At 36.4% G+C, this 21,673-nt stretch overlaps 1 protein-coding gene across 2 annotated transcripts in view; it reads left to right on the top strand.

The window, feature by feature from the left end:
• The window catches only part of pcdh15b (protocadherin-related 15b), a 239,673-nt gene that overhangs the window by 87,559 nt on the left and 130,441 nt on the right, over window positions 1–21,673 (top strand). For both annotated transcript variants that reach the window (XM_067368857.1, XM_067368859.1), the window contains 4 exons: window positions 1,921–2,029; window positions 2,588–2,700; window positions 12,635–12,841; window positions 15,752–15,886. In XM_067368857.1, the coding sequence (XP_067224958.1) occupies window positions 1,921–2,029; window positions 2,588–2,700; window positions 12,635–12,841; window positions 15,752–15,886 (564 nt within the window). The remainder of the gene's footprint in view (window positions 1–1,920; window positions 2,030–2,587; window positions 2,701–12,634; window positions 12,842–15,751; window positions 15,887–21,673) is intronic.

The raw sequence follows: 21,673 nt of genomic DNA, 5'->3' as shown, positions 1-21,673 counted from the left end.
AATAGCCCAAATCACATGATACAGAAGAAAATATCTGCCGTTACTTCAATTTCATCGCAACTTCAAGCTTATGTTGGGCACTTGGACTTTTTAAGTGTCGTTTTTCAGAACTGAGTTTTGGCACAGCTGTCTTCAGGATCAGTTTCTCCCTGCTCTTTGCTGACTTGCAGAGCAGATTTTTTTGTTATTTGTATTTATTTATTTTTATTTTCTGGCAGTTTCATTTTTACCCGGTCGTCTCAGGGTTCACCCATGACACTCACTGTAACACTGTCATTTTCCAGAGGCGGCTTGAATTATAGATGAGCATATTTACTGACTGGTGATATTATGGCTAAGACAGAGAGAGAGGCAGAGAGAGATTTACTTATCCCTCAGGCTCAGGAAACGTGGAAGACGGGTCTCCGGAGCTCATAAACGAGAGAGGGGAAATGTGGCCTTGAATTTTGCGGACAAACATCTGTAGCTCATTTGCAGCAAGTGACAGGAATGTTGATGCCGCTTCTCACGTGATCATTGTGTTGTCGCTTTGTTGCCTGATAAATTTATGTAGCGTGGATCTCCCCTTGCCATCTGTTTTGTCTGTATTTGCATGTGCATTGTAAATGTTGCAGTGACGTTACATGACAATGCCAAAATCTTGTTTTCTAGTCAAAATAAATCCAATTGCACAGTGTCCAATTACTTTGTATCTTAAGTGTCTAAATACATGTATCTTTTGTAATGCATGTTTATTTTTACTGGAAAAATGACAAATGGTACAGCTATTAATTTATTCCAAAATATATTACATAAATACAAAGAGTTGAATACACCTGTTCTATGATGATCATATAATCCAGTTTTTGGAGGCTTAAAGTGAAAAGTCTTAGATGTCATCTGTCCTGATAAGATAATGAAGAAAATAAAATATTAAGAAAGTAGATAGTCATAATCTGAATGATTGATTGATTGATTGATTGATTGATTGATTGATTGATTGATTGATTGATTGATTGATTGATTGATTGATTGATTGATTGATTGATTGATTGATTGATTGATTGATTGATTGATTGATTGATTGATTGATTGATTGATTGATTGATTGATTGATTGATTGGAAAGCAGCAAAGCAGTTTGGGGTAAAATATTTGAAAAAAAATTCTTTGAAGTCAAAGTCATGTGATAAAAACAGTTAATGATATCAGTTCAAGTTTAAAAAATCATTTAAAGGACGAAAGTAGTTTGGCATAATCATTTATTATTATTATTATTATTATTATTATTATTATTATTATTATTATTATTATTATTGTTGTTTCTTATTAACAATTCCTTCTTCTTCTTCTTCTTCTTCTTCTTCTTCTTCTTCTTATTCTTCTTCTTCTTATTATTATTATAGATAATAAGCAGTGAAGCAGTTTTGGTGAAGCATTCCTCAAAATTATTGTCAATCAACAATCAACAAAGTCATGTGGTGCAACCAACAAAATAATTAAATAATGTCATAGTTTTAAAGTGACTTTTTTATTATATTTTAATATCGAAATCATATATATATATAGATACATACAGTATACTTTCCTTATACTTTGAATACATCTTAATCATTATATATATATATATATATATATATATATATATATATATATATATATATATATATATATATATATATATATAAATCAATATATATATAATGATTAAGATGTATTCAAAGTATAAGGAAAGTATACTGTATGTATCTAATTACTTTTTGCTTTAGGGTCATTACATTTAAGTTAGGGTCATTAAATTTCAATTTCTTGAAATGTTTTTCAAAATCGACATGAATGCTAAGTGAACATTTTCTAAAAATATTTAAAACTATTTATTTAGAAAGATTTTTTTTTCCCCAGTGTAAATAATGCACTAATCTTCTCTGTGTCTCTTTTCTAGAGCCGAGTAAACCCTGTCAATGTGACTCCTCCCATTCAAGCTGTGGATCAAGACAGAAACATCCAGCCACCGTCCGATCGCCCGGGAATCCTGTACTCCATTCTCATCGGTAGGTCTCTGTCAGGCTCTCTGTACTCTATATTGAGTCGGCCTCACTGTGGAGGAAACAGTGGTTTTCCAAGGAAAGGCAGAGCAGAGTGGCAAGTTGGAAATTCAGCGGGAGTCAAATGCGTTTATGCCGTGGGCAAGGTGCGCCCACCCACTGTGCTTTGAGATGAAACCTTGAAGCGAAGCAGTGGGCTCGGGAAACCACTCTGCTTGCGACCTGAGCTGAGGAACTAAAGTGCACTGCCGGAATTGTTAGACCTCCAGTCAGGGATATGTCAGAACCTATTGTAGGCCACAGCTATGCTGGCTCAATCTGACAGCAGCCTTGTGCTTTTAACTCTCAACAAAGCACTCACTATTGAATATGGCTATTTATAGAGGAAGTGCATTAATGATTTTATTCTGCTTTTCTATATGAAGTATGGCTATGAAAATGAATACACTATGTTTCAAAGTCATGGTGACCCAGTGAGTTATTATGTTTAATGGCAAACACTTCAATAAGAGTCATTAATCTTATGCATCCCTCCATTTTACCCCCATTTTTCTGTTTTTGTAGGGAAACCTGCACCATATGCAGAGTATTTCTCCTTGAATCGGACTACAGCTGAGCTCCAGCTCATGAAACCCATCAGCAGAGAACAGTACCAGCATTTCGACTTGGTAATCAAGGTAATGACAACATCAACAACAAAATGGTCACTAATGTAAGCAAGTAAAGTTAAGTAAGCAAGGAAGTGAAATTAAATGTCAAACACCAGCAAATGTGAAATATCTCATATTTTTGGATAAATACATACATGCATACATACATGCCTGGAAAATAAGATTAAATTAAATGCAAAATATCAAGAAATTTAAAATATCTTCACCTGGGAAGTTCCCATGACAAAACAGCACGGTGACCATCCGCTGATTAGCTGTTCTTACTAGTGTTCTTCTCTGTTCTCAACTTTAAAACTTGTCATTTCATCAACATGTGAAATATATCAAGAAAAAACAACTTGAATTGCTCTGTTTGTAAGTTAACTCAAACTAGCTTTAAAATGAATCAGAAGTATTCGCTGGGTCACATGACCATATATGATAAAATTACGTCCTCTACGTGACCATCGCATATACCCTTCGCTAACGTTCTTGTGGAAGGGCCCTTCTTAAAGGGATTCAGTTTTTCACTTTAATTTGGAACACCCCTACAAATGGCGTCCCCTTCTCCAAGTGCACTTCAGGGGAATAAAAATGCTGTTTGGAATTTGCCCTATGGAAATGAACAAGGAACTTGAACACATACAAACGGGAACAGGGAAAACCGAACTAAAACACAATCAAACAGTGAGCGATCGAGAGAACAAGCAAGCAAGCGAATAAATGACTAGAAAATCAGTGAAATTAAATGGCAAACATCAGGAAATTTAAAATATCTCATCTTTTTGGATAGATAAATAAATATATAATACATACATACACATACATACATGAAAACATCGGGAAATAAATAAATACATAAAAACAATCAAACAAGGCTGAGAAATCTGTGAAAATTAAATACTTTGAAGTCATATATATATATATATATATATATATATATATATATATATATAAATTTATTTATTTATTTATTTTTTATTATTTTTCCTAAATATTCTCTAAACTATTTAAAAAGCTAAAAAAAATTGTGATTAAAACTTTTTTATTCAGTTTTCACATATGACATTTGTGGTGAATTTTTTTGTTAAAAAAGTGTGGGAACCCTGGACATGGCCAAACGGCACCATCCAATCCAAAAATGATGATTTAAATATTTTTCCAGTATTTTAAGACATATATAACATGGGTATGAAACTGTACCGCACACTAGAAATTGCTCTAATCCAAGAGGCAAGAGAAAAAGAATGGAATTGAGCCAAGTGTGTTCGTGAGTGTAGGAATTGAACGTCAGGCTCTAGAATGATAGTCTATGCAGGTACAGGGTGATAATCTGTGAAGAATGCTGTGCATGCCACCGGCCTTTTCACAGTGAGAAGCATGGACTGGACATGGACTTATGTTAATGAAACAGGCTGGGTGTTGAACCTCGTTGCTCTTTTCAGGATCAAAGAGCAAGAAGAACAAGACTAGCTGCCTTCAGCAATACCGCTATGGGTCCATGAGTGTGAATAGATTAAAGGCTAATTGAAAACATTAATAATCCTGTCAATATTTACTCACTCCCATGTCATTTCAAACCCCTATGCTTTCTGCTGTGGAAAACAAAAGGAGCTCGAACCTCATATGCTAAGTTTGAAGATTTTTAGATTTACTGTTCATCACATAGAGCTGCTGTACAATTTCAGAAGACATGGAATATAGTGCACTAGTCATAGGAAGCATTTTCATTATTCTTGTATGTCTATTTGGTGCTTTTATATCCTTTTTGGAGCTTGACCCCTGGCCACTGTCTGCTTTCAGTGAAAAACGTGAACATGTTTACATGGACACCTTTTGTTTCAATCAAAATAAATGTATTCCGATTTTTGAATTCCGAACTTAGTGTTCACATGAACACTTGGTTGATGTGCGTGTTTATATGTCACAAGCTTCAAATCAGAATTGATTTTTTGATACGTGCACACTGAACAAATATGCAGAGTTTCCTGCTGTTTACACATACCATTCTCCTAGATAAAAACAGAATAGAATAAAAATAGAATAAAATGTATCCTTAAAATAGATAAATATTAAAGGATTAGTTCACTTTCAATTGAAAATTACCCCAAACTTTACTCACCCTCAAGCCATGCTAGGTGTGCATTACTTTCTTCTTTCTGATGAACACAATCTGACATATATTGATAAATATCCTGACGCATCCGATCTTTATAATGGAAGTGAGTCGGATCAATGAGTATGAGCTGAAGAAAGTGCCTCAATCCACATCCATCCATCATAAACATATTCCATACGGCTCGGTGGGGGTTAATAAAGGCCTTCTGAGGCGAAGCGATGCATTTTTGTAAAAAAAAAAAAAAAATAGCTATATTTAACAAGTTATGAAGTAAAATATCTAGCTTCTGCCAGACTGCCTTCCCTATTCAACTTATGGAAAAATGTTAACTAACACGACACCAGTTCCTTTTTTTCGTAAGTTCAATACGTTAGGTGATCTGGCGGAAGCTAGATATCTTACTTCATAGCTGGTTAAATATGAATATTTTTTTTACCCAAACGCAACGCTTCATTTCATTGTGTGGAGTATGTTTATGATGGATGGACGTTAATGGAGACACTTTCTTCAGCTCATACTCATTGATCCCGCTCACTGCCATTATAAAGCTTAGATGCATCAGGGTATGTATTAATATATCTCAGATTGTGTTTATCAGAAAGAAGAAAGTCACATACACCTTGAATGGCTTAAGGTTGAGTAAAGCTTGGGGTAATTTTCATTTGAAAGTGATCTAATCCTTTAATATTTATCTATTTTGGGACCTAATTATGAGATGCCGTGCTGCTTATATTTATCAAGCAGTAAACACGCCTCTTCCCGTGGCCATAACAAGGTGTCTGTAGTCCGAAACAAGGACTAGTGGGACATTGTCCTGCTTCATTTCACAGTCGATGAGTGGACAGAGAATTTTAGAATGACACGACAGTCATTTATGACACTTTATTTAACAACAACAACTCATTCCACGAGTCATATGTCATTGAGCCATTTCTACATTATTGCACATGCAGTACTTTCCAGTTTTTGTTTTCAGTCCTCTCTCGATCGGATTAGAAAAGGTTTAAACCACCCCTTATAATCCAAGCGAAATTTTAATTGGATTTGGCCAATTCATTCCCAGTTGATGTGGTTACATGTCACTTTATTTATTCTGACTGTGCAACTAGTCTGATTACAATTGTATTATTAGGGTCCATGTAAACACAGCTAGTGTTAAACTCCTTTTGTGTTCCACAGTCAAAAGAAAGTCTTACAGGTTTGAAACAGCATGAGGTGAGTAAATGATGACTGTATTTTTGGGTAAAGTAATCCTTTAGAATTCAGGTTTTGTTCTTTTGTTCAGATTCTGTTGTCATTTCTGATTCGCTTTACCTTCTAGAATGTATTTAAAAGTGTCTGCACTTAGCAGGATTTATTTGGAATGAACAAAATGAGTAGAGTATACATGAGAAAACACTTTTTCCCCTGACTGCTCAAGCCAAACTAACCTCGATGGCCAGTTGGTCGTAGTCTTTCACACTGGCAGTTATAGAATAATATATTTGGCTGTTAGACCTTTTCCATGCTGTACAAACTAGCAAGTTGTGCAATTAATCCATTAACAATAAAACCACACACTGTAGAGTATGCTGAAAACCACAGATGCATAATATATGCATCATTCTCTATTTGTAAAGTTGACAATCAAAATTGACCCTATTTGTCTTCCTGATTTTATTGTAAACAGGTCTGTGCATATGATTCCAAAGTTTTCTAAATGTAATAACTTTGACTATAAAAATAATTCTACATGAAAAAAAAAAAGAATTAAATAATGTAATCTAAATATGCAAATTATTTTAATACATATAATGACAAATATATAATATTTTATTAACAATAATTAAAATGAGAAGTTGAAGTGGAAAATGTCATGTTTTTCTAACCTGTAATGTTTATTATATACTTTTTAATATTCCTACAACCAAAATGAAATGTTAGCTGGGTTGTATATATATTCATGAATTTACTGCTGTCATACACAAGATCAAATGAATGATATACTTCACAAAGTATCACAGCCTGCCAGGTACAGTAGTTTTGCCTCCGCAAATCAGAGTAAGATCATCAACAGAGTAACTCTTAGTTTTTCCTTAGGGAATTTCAGTTCTAGTACCACACAGATAGAATCAGTCCTATTGTGACAACAGCATGTCAACCTGCCAGTCAAGATCTCAGTTTCAAAGCAAAAGCAGCAAGGCTGAGCCCCCTTAAAATCCAATCACGTAGTCCGTACACTACAAGATTTCCAGAATCTATCAGTTTACACAAAGTTGGATTTCAGTTGAATTCTGTAATATGTCAGATATACACTGGCCCCCAACAATATTTTAACACTTAGGCCACACTTAAAATTGTATGAATGCTATTGCATTAGATCAAACTCAGTGTTTCAGCAACATTTTTGTTCAGTATGCATCAGACTGTCAGTCAGTCTGTGGGTGAACCATAGGTTTTCACTAGACTGAGTCTAGCTTTATTGACAGAAATATAATCTCTTTCTGTAGCTTTAATTATCTTTTTAATAATGCCTCGCTGTGAGCCAGTATACATCACACCACCAAAATATTATACATCATTTCATTTCACATTTTCATGCATTCCAAAATAAAAAATGCCTGTGAGGTTTCAATTTGAGCATGAGAGGTAATCTAGCTGATGCAATAAACTTCATATTCTGATGAGTTAAATGTTTATCACACTGGATGCTGTATATTCATCCATATTTATAATTTTCTCAAGTCTTATTGATTCTCAGTCTGTCCTCACTACCTTTATAAGCCACTCTGATCTTACCCTTCAACCTGAATTGTTGCTGTCTAAAAAATATGTGCTGTAACTCATTTGGTTATAGCTATATATTTTAATGTGGGAGTGATGATAGTCACATATTACATCAGGACTGAGTTCATCTGTAGTCTTGCTTGAATAAGGCAGTTTACACCTACATCTTAAAGGTGCCCTAGAACTTTTTTTTTTAAAGATGTGATATAAGTCTAAGGTGTCCCCTGAATGTGTCTGTGAAGTTTCAGCTCAAAATACCCCATATATTTTTGTTTTTTCATTAATTTTTTTAACTGCCTATTTTGGGGCATCATTATAAATGAGCCGATTCAGGGTGTGTGGCCCTTTAAATCTGGTGCTCCACGCCCCAAGAGCTCGCGCTTGCCTTAAACAACATAAAAAAAGTTCAAACAGCTAATATAACCCTTAAAATGGATCTTTACAAAGTGTTCGTCATGCAGCATGTCTAATCGTGTACGTACAGTGTTTATTTTGATGTTTACATTTGATTCTGAATGAGTTTGAGGCTATGCTCCATGGCTAACGGCTAATGCTACACTGTTGGAGAGATTTATAAAGAATGAAGTTGTGTTTATGAATTATACAGACCGCAAGTGTTTAAAAATGAAAATAGCGACGGCTCTTGTCTCCGTGAATACAGTAAGAAATAATGGTATCTTTAACCACATTTAACAGTACATTAGCAACATGCTAACGAAACATTTAGAAAAACAAAATATCACTAAAAATATCATGTTATCATGAATCATGTCAGTTATTATTGCTCCATCTGCCATTTTTTGCTGTTGCCCTTGCTTGCTTACCTAGTCTGTTGATTCAGCTGTGCACAGATCCAGACGTTCTGCCCTTGTCTAATGCCTTTCATAATGTTGGGATCATGGGCTGGCATATGCAAATATTGGGGTCATACATATTAATGATCCCGACTGTTACGTAACAGTCGGTGTTATGTTGAGATTCGCCTGTTCTTTGGAGGTCTTTTAAACAAATGAGATTTATATAAGAAGGAGGAAACAATGGAGTTTGAGACTCACTGTATGTAATTTCCATGTACTGAACTCTTGTTATTCAACTATGTCGAGGTAAATTCAATTTTTGAATCTAGGGCAACTTTAAGAGAGAAATCATTTAACTGTTGAGAGTGTGTTGAAAGTCTATGTAATTGAATGGCTAAGCTCCAGAAAACTAGTAATGATATGGCTTTGGCAGTTACAGATTTGAAAAACAAAAAGGCAGGAAAAAAAGAACCCTAAACTCTAACACGAAGAACCATTTCAGCATGTAAAGCAGTGGTCTCAAACTGCTGGCCATTTATGAAATAAAAACCCGCCCTGTAAAGCTATGATCAGCTGTTTGGCTGAGCTTTCGATGTTGTTAAGGAAAGGCCGAAGCTCATCGGTTTGTCCTTGTCACATGAAAAGTTGAGATGCTTTCATCTCGCCGCGGCATAGGCTGCCAGGTGTCTGGCAAGAAACAGAATAGTGTACAAATGTATTCAGGGATTGCATTTGCTCAATACAGTGTTGTTCAGTGCAAGATTTTGATGTTATTTAAGCTAAAATAAAGTAAGGGAAATTATTTGCACTAACTGTTAAAAACTAATACTGTATGTAACTGTATGATATACACAATACTGTATGATATACACTGCTGTTTACATTTTTTGTTAAGAATGGCAAAAATATTTTAGAAATGAAATTTGAAGTAAATGAGAAATAATGCAAAGGAAAGTAAATTTTCAGAAAATTTGTGCTTGAATGTTAAAATGGCCCACCTATGAGGTGTCAATCACAGCAACGGTCCCCAGCCAATTTGAGTTTGAGACCCCTGATGTAAAGGGTTCTTCAGGGTCATGCAGTTCCATCTAACAAGTGCACTTGTGAGAAACATTCTTTTTCAAGACAAGTTAAATAGTTGAAACATTTGCAAATATGAAACATTTATGCGTATTACATTTGCTTTATAAGTCTTGGTTATGGCAAATAAGTTTCATAAGTAAGTTTAAACATTTAAGTTAGTGCTTGAAGTTAACCACAGTTATAGTTAACAAATGAAACTTACGGTGATTCGTGTAAATGAATTATGAATGAATGTACCATCGTTTGTCGCACTGTCATTTTCATATTCATGGTTCATAGTTTTCAGTAAAGTGAAAGTAAAGTGAGTAAACGATCTGTAACAGCAATAGTGACACATGGTAAAAAACACAGTTACTCACAATTGTGTGTTGCAACATTACTGTCGGATCAAACTGGGTCTTGTTTAAAAACAAATCCACAATATTAAAGCTGCAACCAGTGATGAAAGGGCCCTCACACCAGTGCCACCGCCACCTGGTGGCTTTAGGGAAACAGCATGGTAGGCAATATGCATTTAGTATATAAATATAGGAGGACAACGTCAGTCATTTGTATTTCCCACACTTCCTGCTACCAGCTGGTGGCGATATGACTATAACTCATTTTTATCATGTAGATGTCTTCAGGCCAGGGCACTAATCAAACGTGAATTTTGAGGCAGATTTGACATTGTATGCTCGAGTTACAGCAACTTCCTGTTTCATGATGATAAGGATGTGCTTTAGCACACAGCTAAGTGTTGCTAGCATATTTTAAATTGTTTCTAGCATGTTTAACACTCAGTTGCATATTTTAGTAAGTTGCTAGTAGTGTCACAGTGTTAATCACGTCACTTCCTGTTGCCAGTGGGTGGCGCTATTACTATAACTGAATATTGTCATGTATATGTGTTCAGGGCAGGGCAGGATTAAACGTGAAGTTTGGGTCAGATTGGACATTGCTTGTCTGACTTACGACAGCTTCCTGTTTCATAGTGAAACATCAGAATTTGTCAGGCCGCTATGGACACACGAAAACTCAAGATCTTCGCAATTTAACATTGCTAAAGCCTTAAGATTAGACTGACCAAATATGATGTTGTTCTGTTTAAGTCTTTACAGGGACTTAATCACAGTGTAAAACAAGATATTTCCTGTTGCCCACAGGTGGCGCTATTGAATATACCACAATATGTATATTGGCATGTAGATGACTTCAGGCCAGGGCTCTAATAAAACATGTGAAGTTTGTCAGTCCTCTAGGAGGAGTTTGTTAAAATACAACATCTGGAAATGACAAAAACTGCAAAAAATTTGCAGAGAAAACTCAAAATATCTCACTTCCTGTTGGGTTTTCAGATTTTGCTCTCAGGGACATTTTGTAGGTATCGGGCTGTTACACGTGTCTACCGAATTTCATACTTGTACGTGAAACGTAGCGTGAAGGGCGCTTAATTGAAATTTTGTAGGTGGCGCTATCGAGCCATTTTGCCACACCTAATTCTGAAACCCGTATCAGACGTAAATTTTCACCACTTCTGATGCGTGTGCAAAGTTTCATGAGTTTCCGAGCATGTTTAGGCCCTCAAAAAGTATTCATTTCGGAGAAGAACAGTGTCTTGCTGGCGTGATCTGGAACTTTGTTAAAAATAAAGTTCATTTACTCCTTCCTTATGTTAGGAATACAAGAAAGGCAATTGTGTTTTTCCACAACTTGGCACTACAAAAGAAGCATCTCTATCATTTTGTTGCTTGAGTATTCCTGTGTTCACATCTCTCTGGCCCTGTTTACACCTGGTATTAAGATACTTTTGGTCGATCGGATCACAAGAGTACAAGGGAGATGCATACCTGTTTACACCTTTTTGTCTTTGTCTTTTTTGTCCACTTTCTGTCCTGATTTCTTTGAGGGGAGGGTCTATGGGCAGGTAAATGTATGGGGTTTTTTCAGATCTTTCAATCTAATGGACAAAATAAGCTTTCGCAATTTACATATGAACTCGCCCGGGAACGACTGAAAAACATGGAGAGCATCAGCTTTCACTTCTTCTCTGACAGACCACGCCGAACGCTGTGAGTGCGTGTTAGAAATCAGGAATGGTGAGAGAACATTGTGCTTGGTACGTTTTCTGTCTTCAAACCAAACTTGGGTCTTCAGCTGAAAAAGTTTAAATCTCGTCTAGATAGCGCACTTCCCATAATGTTTATGTGTTAGGTCAGTAGCCAGAGAGTAGGCAGTCTTTTGTGGCTGTTCAAATGCATTTGACCACATGAGCGTTTACACTATCAAAGCAATCAAGTCAAATGCGTTTTCAACTACCTCTGGAAGTTGTCGAAAGTGGACAAGCTCAAAATGCTTTACACCTGTATTTAGCATCGTCCACTTATGATCCCATCCCATCGACCAAAATGCAGGTGTAAACAGGGCCTCTCTCTTGTATTAACTCACCTCCTACTACATGCACACATCAGTGAGCAGGGCTAAAGAGGCAATGATGTAGAAGTAGCTGTTGATCTTCTTCTGCAGATGCACTATAACGTCGTACTGAGACAAAATCCGAAACGAGTCGTTTTGGCACCTTGGTTCTAAAAGCTGGTTTTGGAGTTCTGAAACATGCAAGATATTTTTTTATAGTACATTTACGTCTGTGTCAAAAGATCCTTTCAAGCTCAACCTTATTTCAGATTTTCAGAAAAAAATGCAAATCTTGAAGCCCTAGTATTCAGTCTGCTTTAGAAAGTGTGGAATTTTAACAGTACAAAACTTTCTTCATATCTACATGGAGACCGTAAACCATGCAGTTTTTAAATTCCAAAATCATTGCATGAACTATTAATCCATAGACCTCTGTTCAGGATTTTCAGACATTAAAATTTCATTTTAGTTTCATATAGGTGCTGCTGGTGAAGTAGGAATTTGAGCAGTAGTTACTACGCTAAATATTCAGATGCTCAGAGCACTTGGGTGCATGCCAGGCTCAGAGAGAATTAAGTTTGAGAATGACCTGAATTAATCAGCCATGGTCTTTATTTAATTTAGAGGGGCAAGTCTGTAGATAGTGTTAAGCCCTCGTATGCCCATAGAGGCTTATCGCATTGCCCTTCTTGTATGTGCAGCATAAAAAAAAAAAAAAAGAAAAAGAAAAAGCCATGGTTTCACACCACAGTATCCCATCTTAAAGTCAGGATCTTTCAACTTATGGCATTCTATTCTCTAGGCAGAGCAGGATAACGGACACCCTCTCCCAGCGTTCGCTAATCTCCACATTGAGGTGCTTGATGAGAACAATCAGGCGCCGTACTTCCAGGTGGCCACTTATCATGGATTCATCTCGGAGTCTGCTCCGCTGGGCACAACTATCTCGAGCAGTGCCAATCTCTCCACCCCCCTCGCCATTATCGCCCTGGATAACGACATCGAGGAGGTGAGGACTTTCTCTGCTCAGACAGCAATCATTTTCACATGTCCTGAGGGATGTGTGTGTGTGTGTGTGTAGAAATGTTTCTCTGGTGTTAACCAAAGCTCCTGCTCTATGCAGCATTTAGAAAAGCAAATTAAAATTGAAAACAGCATCAGGGATACGGTCTCAGAGGCTCACACTTAGAGACTTATTGGGGAGGCGCTTACACTGCTCTAATGTTCTCTCTTTGCAATTATCCCTGCTTTATAGATTGCAAAGTATATGGAACAAACTAACTTAAATGGACAGTTCACTCAAAAATGAAAAATCATTTACTCTCATGACATTCTAAATCAGCTGAATACAAAAGATATTTTGAAGAATGTCCATGCTGCTCTTTTCCCTGCTACTTCTCTTATGAGTCAAGTCACCTTTATTTCTATATATCACGTTATACAATATATTGCTGAAAAGTGTACAGCTTTACAGTATTAAACATGAAAAAAGTTTTAATGTCACTTTTCTTTAGAATTACAGCTTACAATTTCTACTGTAAAGCAGCTGTCTGGTGTGTTCATGTTTTTATTTGCATCTGAGAAGAAAAAATAAATTAACCAGAGAAGATCATATCAAAGAAGGCGGAGTCTCAGAGCCACACCTACCCTTTACATAATCACCACTGACCAATGATAGTTCAAAGGTGTTTAATTTTCTGGATAGTTCACTTTAGCTATTTTGAACTCCTGAAATCAACTCTAATGAGCTTAAATTTTGTTCGAAATGACATCACACCAGTTTGATTTCACTTGAAGTATTTTGTGACTTTTAATGGTGTATATGGAAAGTAGTCACACAGGTTTGAAATGACATGAGGGTGAGTAAACAACGACATAATTTTCATTTATAGGTGAATTATCTCTTTAATCCCATAAGTCTTAAAGTTCGAAAACACTCTAATGTCAAGCATATGTTTTGTCTCCCATCTAAAGGTGAATCCCAGTGATGTGCCTGTAGGTATTAATGCAATTAGTGTGAGATTTGAGAAGTGAAAAAGCCCTTGTTTGCCTTCTCTCCCTTTCTCATTTTTTCTGTGCTGTCGTTTTGTATTGTTCAATTTACTTAATGCTCTGCATGATTACTGCCCTACGTCTTGTTTATTGATTTTCATTTACAATTTTGGGCGGACTGGCAGTTGATCTAATGTATCACATTAAAAATTTGGTAAATTTGGAGGACTGCATTTGGCTGAAAAATGTAGAGCATGATGAGAAATTGCAAACAACATCAGTGTTAAATATGGAGTGTGTGATTTGTGCGCCACTAAATGTAATTGCAAAAATATTTATATGTTATATATATATTTTCGGAACACTATTCCCATCTTGAGTTGGTCAGATAGTCATTGCACAGTTAACGGGCTGGTCAGGATGTTCAAACAAACTGAGCAATATTTGATTACAGTTTTACACTTTTCAAAGGAATCAGCCTATACATGGTTTACTTATAGTTATTTTTGCACATTCAGATGACAGGATAAACTATTTCAACATAGAAAAGTTCTGGGGCACCATTGACTTACATAGTATATTTTTTTTTTTTCCCATACTGAAGTCAATGATGAACTATCCCTTTAACAGGTGTTGACCTGGGGTGTGTTTCCCAAAGGCATCATTAGTCAACTATGGTCATAAGTCCCATTGAACTCTATTGGTAACGGCGGAACTTGCGACCATAGTTCGTTTTGGGAAACACTCATGCGGATGATTTGATATTAAGGTCTGTTTGCATTTTCTCATGGTAGAAAAGATGTTCCTGAACTGAATGATACAAGAATCAGCAGGTGTTTATGTGCCAAAATTAAACCCAGAGACAAGTGAACCGTCCTGTGTTTTTTGTGCAAAATTATAAAACAATAAAATCATTGATTTCAGTATCAATGAGATAAAGATGATAAAAATTTCTCGAATAGAATTGTACCTAGAATCCCTTGGTATAATCTATCATTTACAGCAATAAACACACATTACCTATTTTCGTCATTTTTATCATTATGACGAATTTGACGCTCTTAATCTCATAATTAGATTCTACGACTTTAGCCGGGATTTCACTGATGGGGGCACATATATTTGCTCTATATTTTGCATTTAAACCTCACAGACAATTATGTGTGTTGTGGTCTTTTTAAGAGGTCTGCATCAGCATCTGCACTCACATCACATAATGCACAGTGTGCCATGAAAAATGTATGTACTGCAAGGGCATAATGGCTGATTTAATAGTCTCCATAGATTGTAGTACTGCAGGCATTCTAGGGTCCGGCAGGAATCTGAGGAGATATAAACCACAATCTGCTCTTTTAGATAATGGTTGGTGGGAATGAGAGCACCACATGAAATACCAGCATTCATATGGATAATTCCTAATATGATTTCGGTAACAATTTACACAAAATTTTACTAAGAATCGTTGTTAAAGCAAATATTTCAATTAAAGATATTAATGAAATATTGTAGATCATACATAATATTATGTTTTACCTCAGTGTGCATACAACACGATTTTAGCAAATTTTGCAAGCATGGAAGTGCTTTTTTAGCTTCTCTTGCTGAGTCTTGAAAGGATTTTGCTCTAGTATAAACTCTTTAGATATGTATCTTCCTTATTATTCATATTGCAGATATCAGTGTCTTAAACTTCACAAGTTGGTTCTCCTGGCTCTTACAGTTTTTTTTTTCAGAAGGTTTTGAGTTGTTTATCTTTCTTTTGACTTGTTTTCTGAGTTCTCTCTTATACAGTGTGTTTCTCTAATGCTATGAGTGTTTTTTTTTTTTTCCCATTCATAGCAATTGTAGCCATATTCCCAGCTTGCTCTATCTTCTGATGTTTCTGCCTTCTGACACGGGAATTTAAGGTGATTTATCTCCACTGCAGATGAAAGATCCCATGGTGCGCATCTCTCTGGACAACTACAACAGCATCTTTGCAGTGACGCCCAGTGGGATAGCACGCTACCTGACACTGCTGAGGCCCGTGGACCATGAAGAACAGCCGAGTTATGCCTTCACGGTAAGAGCTCTGTGCCACCTTTCCTTGACAAGCCTGCTTAGCTCTGTCTCTGTCACTGGGGCTCGCAGCTTTCATGTCAAGGACTTTGTCTAAACTCGCTTCTCCACACACTACTCGATTTTTCGCTCTGGGGTTATTTTTAAAACTGCATACTGCACTAGAGGAATTCTGATCAACTGTAAGTCAGGTGATTGTATAGATTCTCATTGCAAGTGGAACTGTTCTGTCAGGTTCTTAGAAATGTAGTATTTGTATTCATTTTGTTTTCATAAGGTTTATTTATACCAGTGTTAATTTTGACAGCAAATTTTGATTTAGTTTTAGTCATAGTCTTTTGACTAAAATGCCATTTAGTTTTAGTCTAGTTTAGTCGACTAGTCGATCTTATGATTATAAGATTTTAGTCGACTAAAATCTAATTTAGTTAAATAGTAATGCATTAAGCATTTCTCTAACAATACACAGATCCTATACACTGATATAGGTACATCTGATTCCCCAAACTGTTTATGTTCACCCAGCTGTACTTTGCTCCCCAAAGCAGACGGTTTTTGACCGTTCAAGTGCAACAACACGCGAAAGAGCAAAATTCAGTACTTTTCAGGGATTGACACACTTTTTCATTGAGGTACTATTATAGTTTTCGTTTAAAATTTGTATTAGATTTGATTTTTAGTTTTTCTGCTTTCATTGTGTTTATGTCTTTTAGTTTTTGCTTTTAAATATCTATAAGTTTTTATTTCTGTTTGTTATTTTAATACCTCAGGTTAAGCTAAAGCTTAGAAACTAGATGAAATAAAATAAGTTTACATTTTTATATATTTATTTTTTTATTTCAGTTAATGTTTGTCAAGTAATTAAGATTTCTTTAGTTTTAGGTTTAGTTAACTATAATAACCCTGATACTTGTAAAATATATTGAATAATGTGTCAAATAATGTTCTTAGTCTTTCCTTCCTGTGACAGAAGATTCAGTAGTTTACTATGAATTAAATATAAATTGAATTAAATACAGTTTATTGTGTAAACAAAATAACAATAATGACCAGGGAAAAAAAAAATAAAAAATAAAAAAAAAATAAAAAAAATATATATAAACCATCCCAAAATACTCTTATTCTGAAATGTCTACAGTCTGCACTGTAGCAGGCTGCTCATGAGGGTGATAGAATATGCATTCTTACAACCATCTAAAACATACTACCATTTAAACATTGTGTAGTAAACATTGCCATAATTCATCAACATTAGCTTATAAGCAGTAGCATGACATAAATGTGCACTATTCATTAATTGCGAAGCAGTCTGAAGTGCTGCTGCTGCACGAGCCTGTAGAGCACACAACAGCTCCGCTTTTCCCGCGGTTAGATAAGCACGTTACACTTCAAATGTGTGCATCTTCCACACTGCAGTCCTGACTGGATATCTTCCCAAATCGTCCCTCTCTTTCATTTTCATCTCATTTTTATTTGTTGATGAAAATTAGAGTAGATTTGAATCATAGTTTTAGTCATTCAAAACGTATTTTTATTTAGTCATCGTCTCGTTTTCGTCCGAGAAAAAATGTTGTGACGAAAATTATGATTATTCGTCAACGAAATTAACACTGATTTATACCAATTTATACCATTTATTATCAGCAAAAGTTTGAATTTAAATAGGATCTATTATGCAAAGTCTTGATTATTCATTATACAAAGTCTTGATTTTATTTATGTATTTATTTATTTATTTATTTATTTATTTTTGGTCTACTAGAATAGATTTTCATGCTTGAATGTTCAAAAAACATGTTTTTTTTTTTTTTTTACATTATTGCAGCACCTCTCTTCCCAGTCTGTCAGTAATACTCAGGGGTGCGTTTCCCATACAACGACCTAGCTCGCTGCTTCACTACCATAGTACGATGCATTGTTGAACAAATCAACTAGCTAGTCACAACTGTTTCCCGAAACCGTACTGTCGCAAACCTGTCGTTCAGCCATGTTGGTGAATGATGTCACACAGGTGGTGGAGTAATAATTTCTTTAAATTAATCCGTTTGAGAATTAATACTAGATTTTTTGTTATAATTTGCGGACATGGTATCTGAGGACTAATTCTCATTTTTCTCAGTTGTTTTGCTTTATTTCCAGATTCAGTCATAGGCTCATTCTTACTAGAGCACGTACACACATGCGCACTCTTCAGAAACTATACTTAAAATCTCTTGTCAAACTAAAATATGTAAATGACATTTGTATATATTCGAAATAAAAGATATAATAAAAGATTTACATTGTACATTGCCAGCTTGCTTATTTTGTTCAAGATAACGATTTATTAGGACCATGTCATAAAAACAAGAAACTATGTTTCTAACCACAGCTCGAGAGCTATCGTTCCAACCACACAAGTTTGCGATGCAATGTATATGTTCGTTTGAACAATGGTTTCGGGAAACACCAAATCGTTGAACTATGTTAGTATTGACAGAACTTGCGATGTCAGTTGGCTAATGATGCTTATGGGAAATGCACCCCTGTTTAATTCCTATCTCTATGAAGCCCCTCCTTCTAAAAAGCAAATTATGCTCTGACTGTTGGCTGGACCAGTGTGTGTTGTTATTGGTCAACTGTGTTGTGATTGGTCAGCTGCTTGGTCAAATGTCCTGCCACTTACCATTTCCCATGTGGGATCGTACATACCTACCTACCTACCTAACCGTGAGTTTCAACACACTACTAACGTAGCTCAACCAGGCCTCCCCTCAAGATTACAATTGAAGCGTTTCAGATAGTTCAGAAACAGTGCACACTGATATAAAGAACTACTTTCTATGGAGTGACTTTGTGCTTTGTAACTTTGCCCGTTGCACTGCTTTTGATCTTTTTTCATGCTCAAGCAGCAACATTACATGGTAAAAAAAAATAGCAATGTATGGGATGTACACATTACATACACGTGATTGTACACACCCCAACCATTTTTGCCAAAAAATCTAAAGTTTTTAATAGTGTTGCTGCTTTTCGTTTCCCTCCAACAATGCTGAATATCACAATGCTGCATCAGGTCACTTGGACAATGCAGGCCACTGTGGTGCCATCAGCTAATTCTCTCAGGGTCCTGCTATTCAATTCACACAAAAGCACCATATTTCACCATCTTTCAATATGTATTATGGATATATGTAAATCTCGATTTGGTAACATGGAGGTTGCTGTTTTCCCTACATTTTTTTGTTAGGTGGTGAATGGGTTTCAATTAACTCTGCTAAGCACGTCCATGGTTATTTTAGTCTCTGACGTATATTACACTGATACAGTGGAGTGTATTGTAGCCCTGTTGGCTTGTTAATGAGTAAGAACAATGGTATTTTTAGGACCAGGGAAATTAAGGTAGTATGGGTCATACTATTATGACCTACACAAAGGATACACAACTGCATCTCCCTGGTTAATGGAAACACATTTGCTGCAATTGTGCATGTTGGCACACTTATTTGTCAATACACGCTTAACATTTTGAGCAGCTTTTTCTATGATGCCAGAATATATAATGTGTTTTTATTATGTACTTTTCATTATAAATGTGGTGTAGGGGTTCTGGATAGAGATGGCACTTTTGTTGTCTGGCAGTTGCATTATATGTGATGTAAGCAATTGAAAAATAGCATGTAGTCTCAGTAGCTGAGTTTGGTGGACACAAAATTGCTCACACAAAATTATATTCAATCAAGGCTACGAAAAAAAGTAAAATAATGCAAATAAGTGTCAAGTTTTCAGCTGTTCATCAGTGCCATACAATTCCAAGAAAACACCTGCATTTATTTAAATGTCAGTAATGGAGGGATTACGGCAATGTCAATGTAAATTAACACAGGTGTATGCTTGGAATTGTATGGCACTGACTGAACCCAAAAAAAAGTTGAATTTTCAGCCGCCAGTCTTCAGTGTCACATGGTCTGATTTAGCTGTTTTACAGATTTTCATGACAGTAATAGTTGCTATCTTTCCTTTTTAGTGGCATATACAGATGAAATTTCAACTTTAGTAAATGGTGCTTTTCAACAATGCACCTAGGTTACATTTACTGGAGATAGAAGCCCTTGAATATGTTTTTAGAGCAGAAGGGACTGACATGAAGGACTCTACCTATGCGGCACCCTGGATATAACTGAGATGTCTGAGCTTTCTAGTTTGACATGCCAAAATTTGCACATGTGATAAGCTGAGCTCTTGAAGCACCTCGCTGAGATGATGTCATGATTGTATGATCGATTTCCCCTTCACTGTCTAGTTGGCAACATCAATTTCCAGTTGCAATATTTTTTTGCATTATGCACTCTCAACTAAGGATGTGAACCACACCTAATTTCATTAATGTTTAAGTTTTGCAACTGACTAGTCAACTATTCTAAAACCCACCAGAAGATTAAAAAAAAAACAAAAAAAAACAACAACAAAAAAAAAAACAGCATGTATTTGAATCAATCCAGGGGTGTCCAAACTTGGTCCTGGAGGGCCACTGTTTAGCTCCAACTTTCCTCAACACACCTGAATGGAAGTTTCTAGTATGTCTAGTAGAACTTGATTAGCTGCTTCAGGTGTGTTTAATTGGGGTTGGAGCTAAACTCTGCAGGTTGGTGTCCCTCCAGGAGCAGGATTGGACACCCCAGATAGCATTACCCCACCCACAGCCCTCCTCTCCTGATCCACAGCCACCTCAAAGCAACTTCCGCTGCTTTCGTGATCGACTTAATGGCCCTTCGTCTACTGGCCCCTTTGATACCCAGCATGTTATAGGCCCTGCATAGAGACTGGGCTGCGAATCCTCTGAATCCCATCTCAATGGGCTCACACCTTGCATTCTAGCCGTTAATTCGGCTCTCTTGCTCCAGCTCAATGTACTTGGCTCAATGTACTCTTCCTCTCATTGGCCCACTTGATACAGTCCTCCCAAGGGAACTGTAAGTTCAAAGAGGATAATCCGCTTGGAGGCTTCTGAGACCAGCACCATATCTGGCATTAGAAATGTAATGCAACAGTTTCTGGAAACTTCAGTTCCCCAGGTTGACTTTGAGCTCCCGGTCCCATGCTGTTGGCAGGCCAGATGAGGTGGTCCAGGCCGCTGGTGTTACCTTCTCCCCAGCCCTGACAAAAGTGATACGTACAAACTTAATATCCTATTATAAACAGAATTCTTCAAATAAAAGTTAGCCAACATAAATCCGCACATCAAGGTGTTGTTCATCACCAGAGCAACCACTTGTGCATCCGAGTTTGAACACATTCAATGTACGGCCCACAGACTGTTGGCTGAACATCTAACGCATTAGGAGCACAAAATGGGAAACACTTTGGGAGTTTCAAAGTCATCATCTGATTAGTTGAGTTCAACAGGAGTTCCGGGAGATGTGTGTATCACGTTCTTTAATGATCTGCCTGGAAACAAAGCCGCTGTAATGCCAAATCCTCTCATGGAAGAAGAAAGCCATTGTGTTTACAACTGTAACAATGAGCGCTTATCAGGATCAACTAAACACTGGATTTTTAAAAGTATGTGAAGTTCACAGCACAGACTTTTCAAAAGGTGTCTGAGAGTTTTACATGCCTGTCTGTTATTGTAGGAACATCGACTTTAGATTCCCACATCCCTAAACATGACACTGAACAAAACTAATTGTGATTGGTTGCTTTACATGTCAGTCAGATGTACTATTGGGGTGGTCCTTGCCCAATGAATGCTGCTATGAAGTCCATACCCTTCTGCCCTTGTTCTGAAGGTCTGGCTATGGAAGAGCTTCCT

This window comes from Chanodichthys erythropterus, chromosome 19 (assembly GCF_024489055.1).
Source record: "Chanodichthys erythropterus isolate Z2021 chromosome 19, ASM2448905v1, whole genome shotgun sequence".
In the NCBI taxonomy this organism is placed as follows: Eukaryota; Metazoa; Chordata; class Actinopteri; order Cypriniformes; family Xenocyprididae; genus Chanodichthys; species Chanodichthys erythropterus.
The sequence above is the reverse complement of the archived record's forward strand: the minus strand, read 5'-3'. Positions and strand labels throughout refer to the sequence as shown.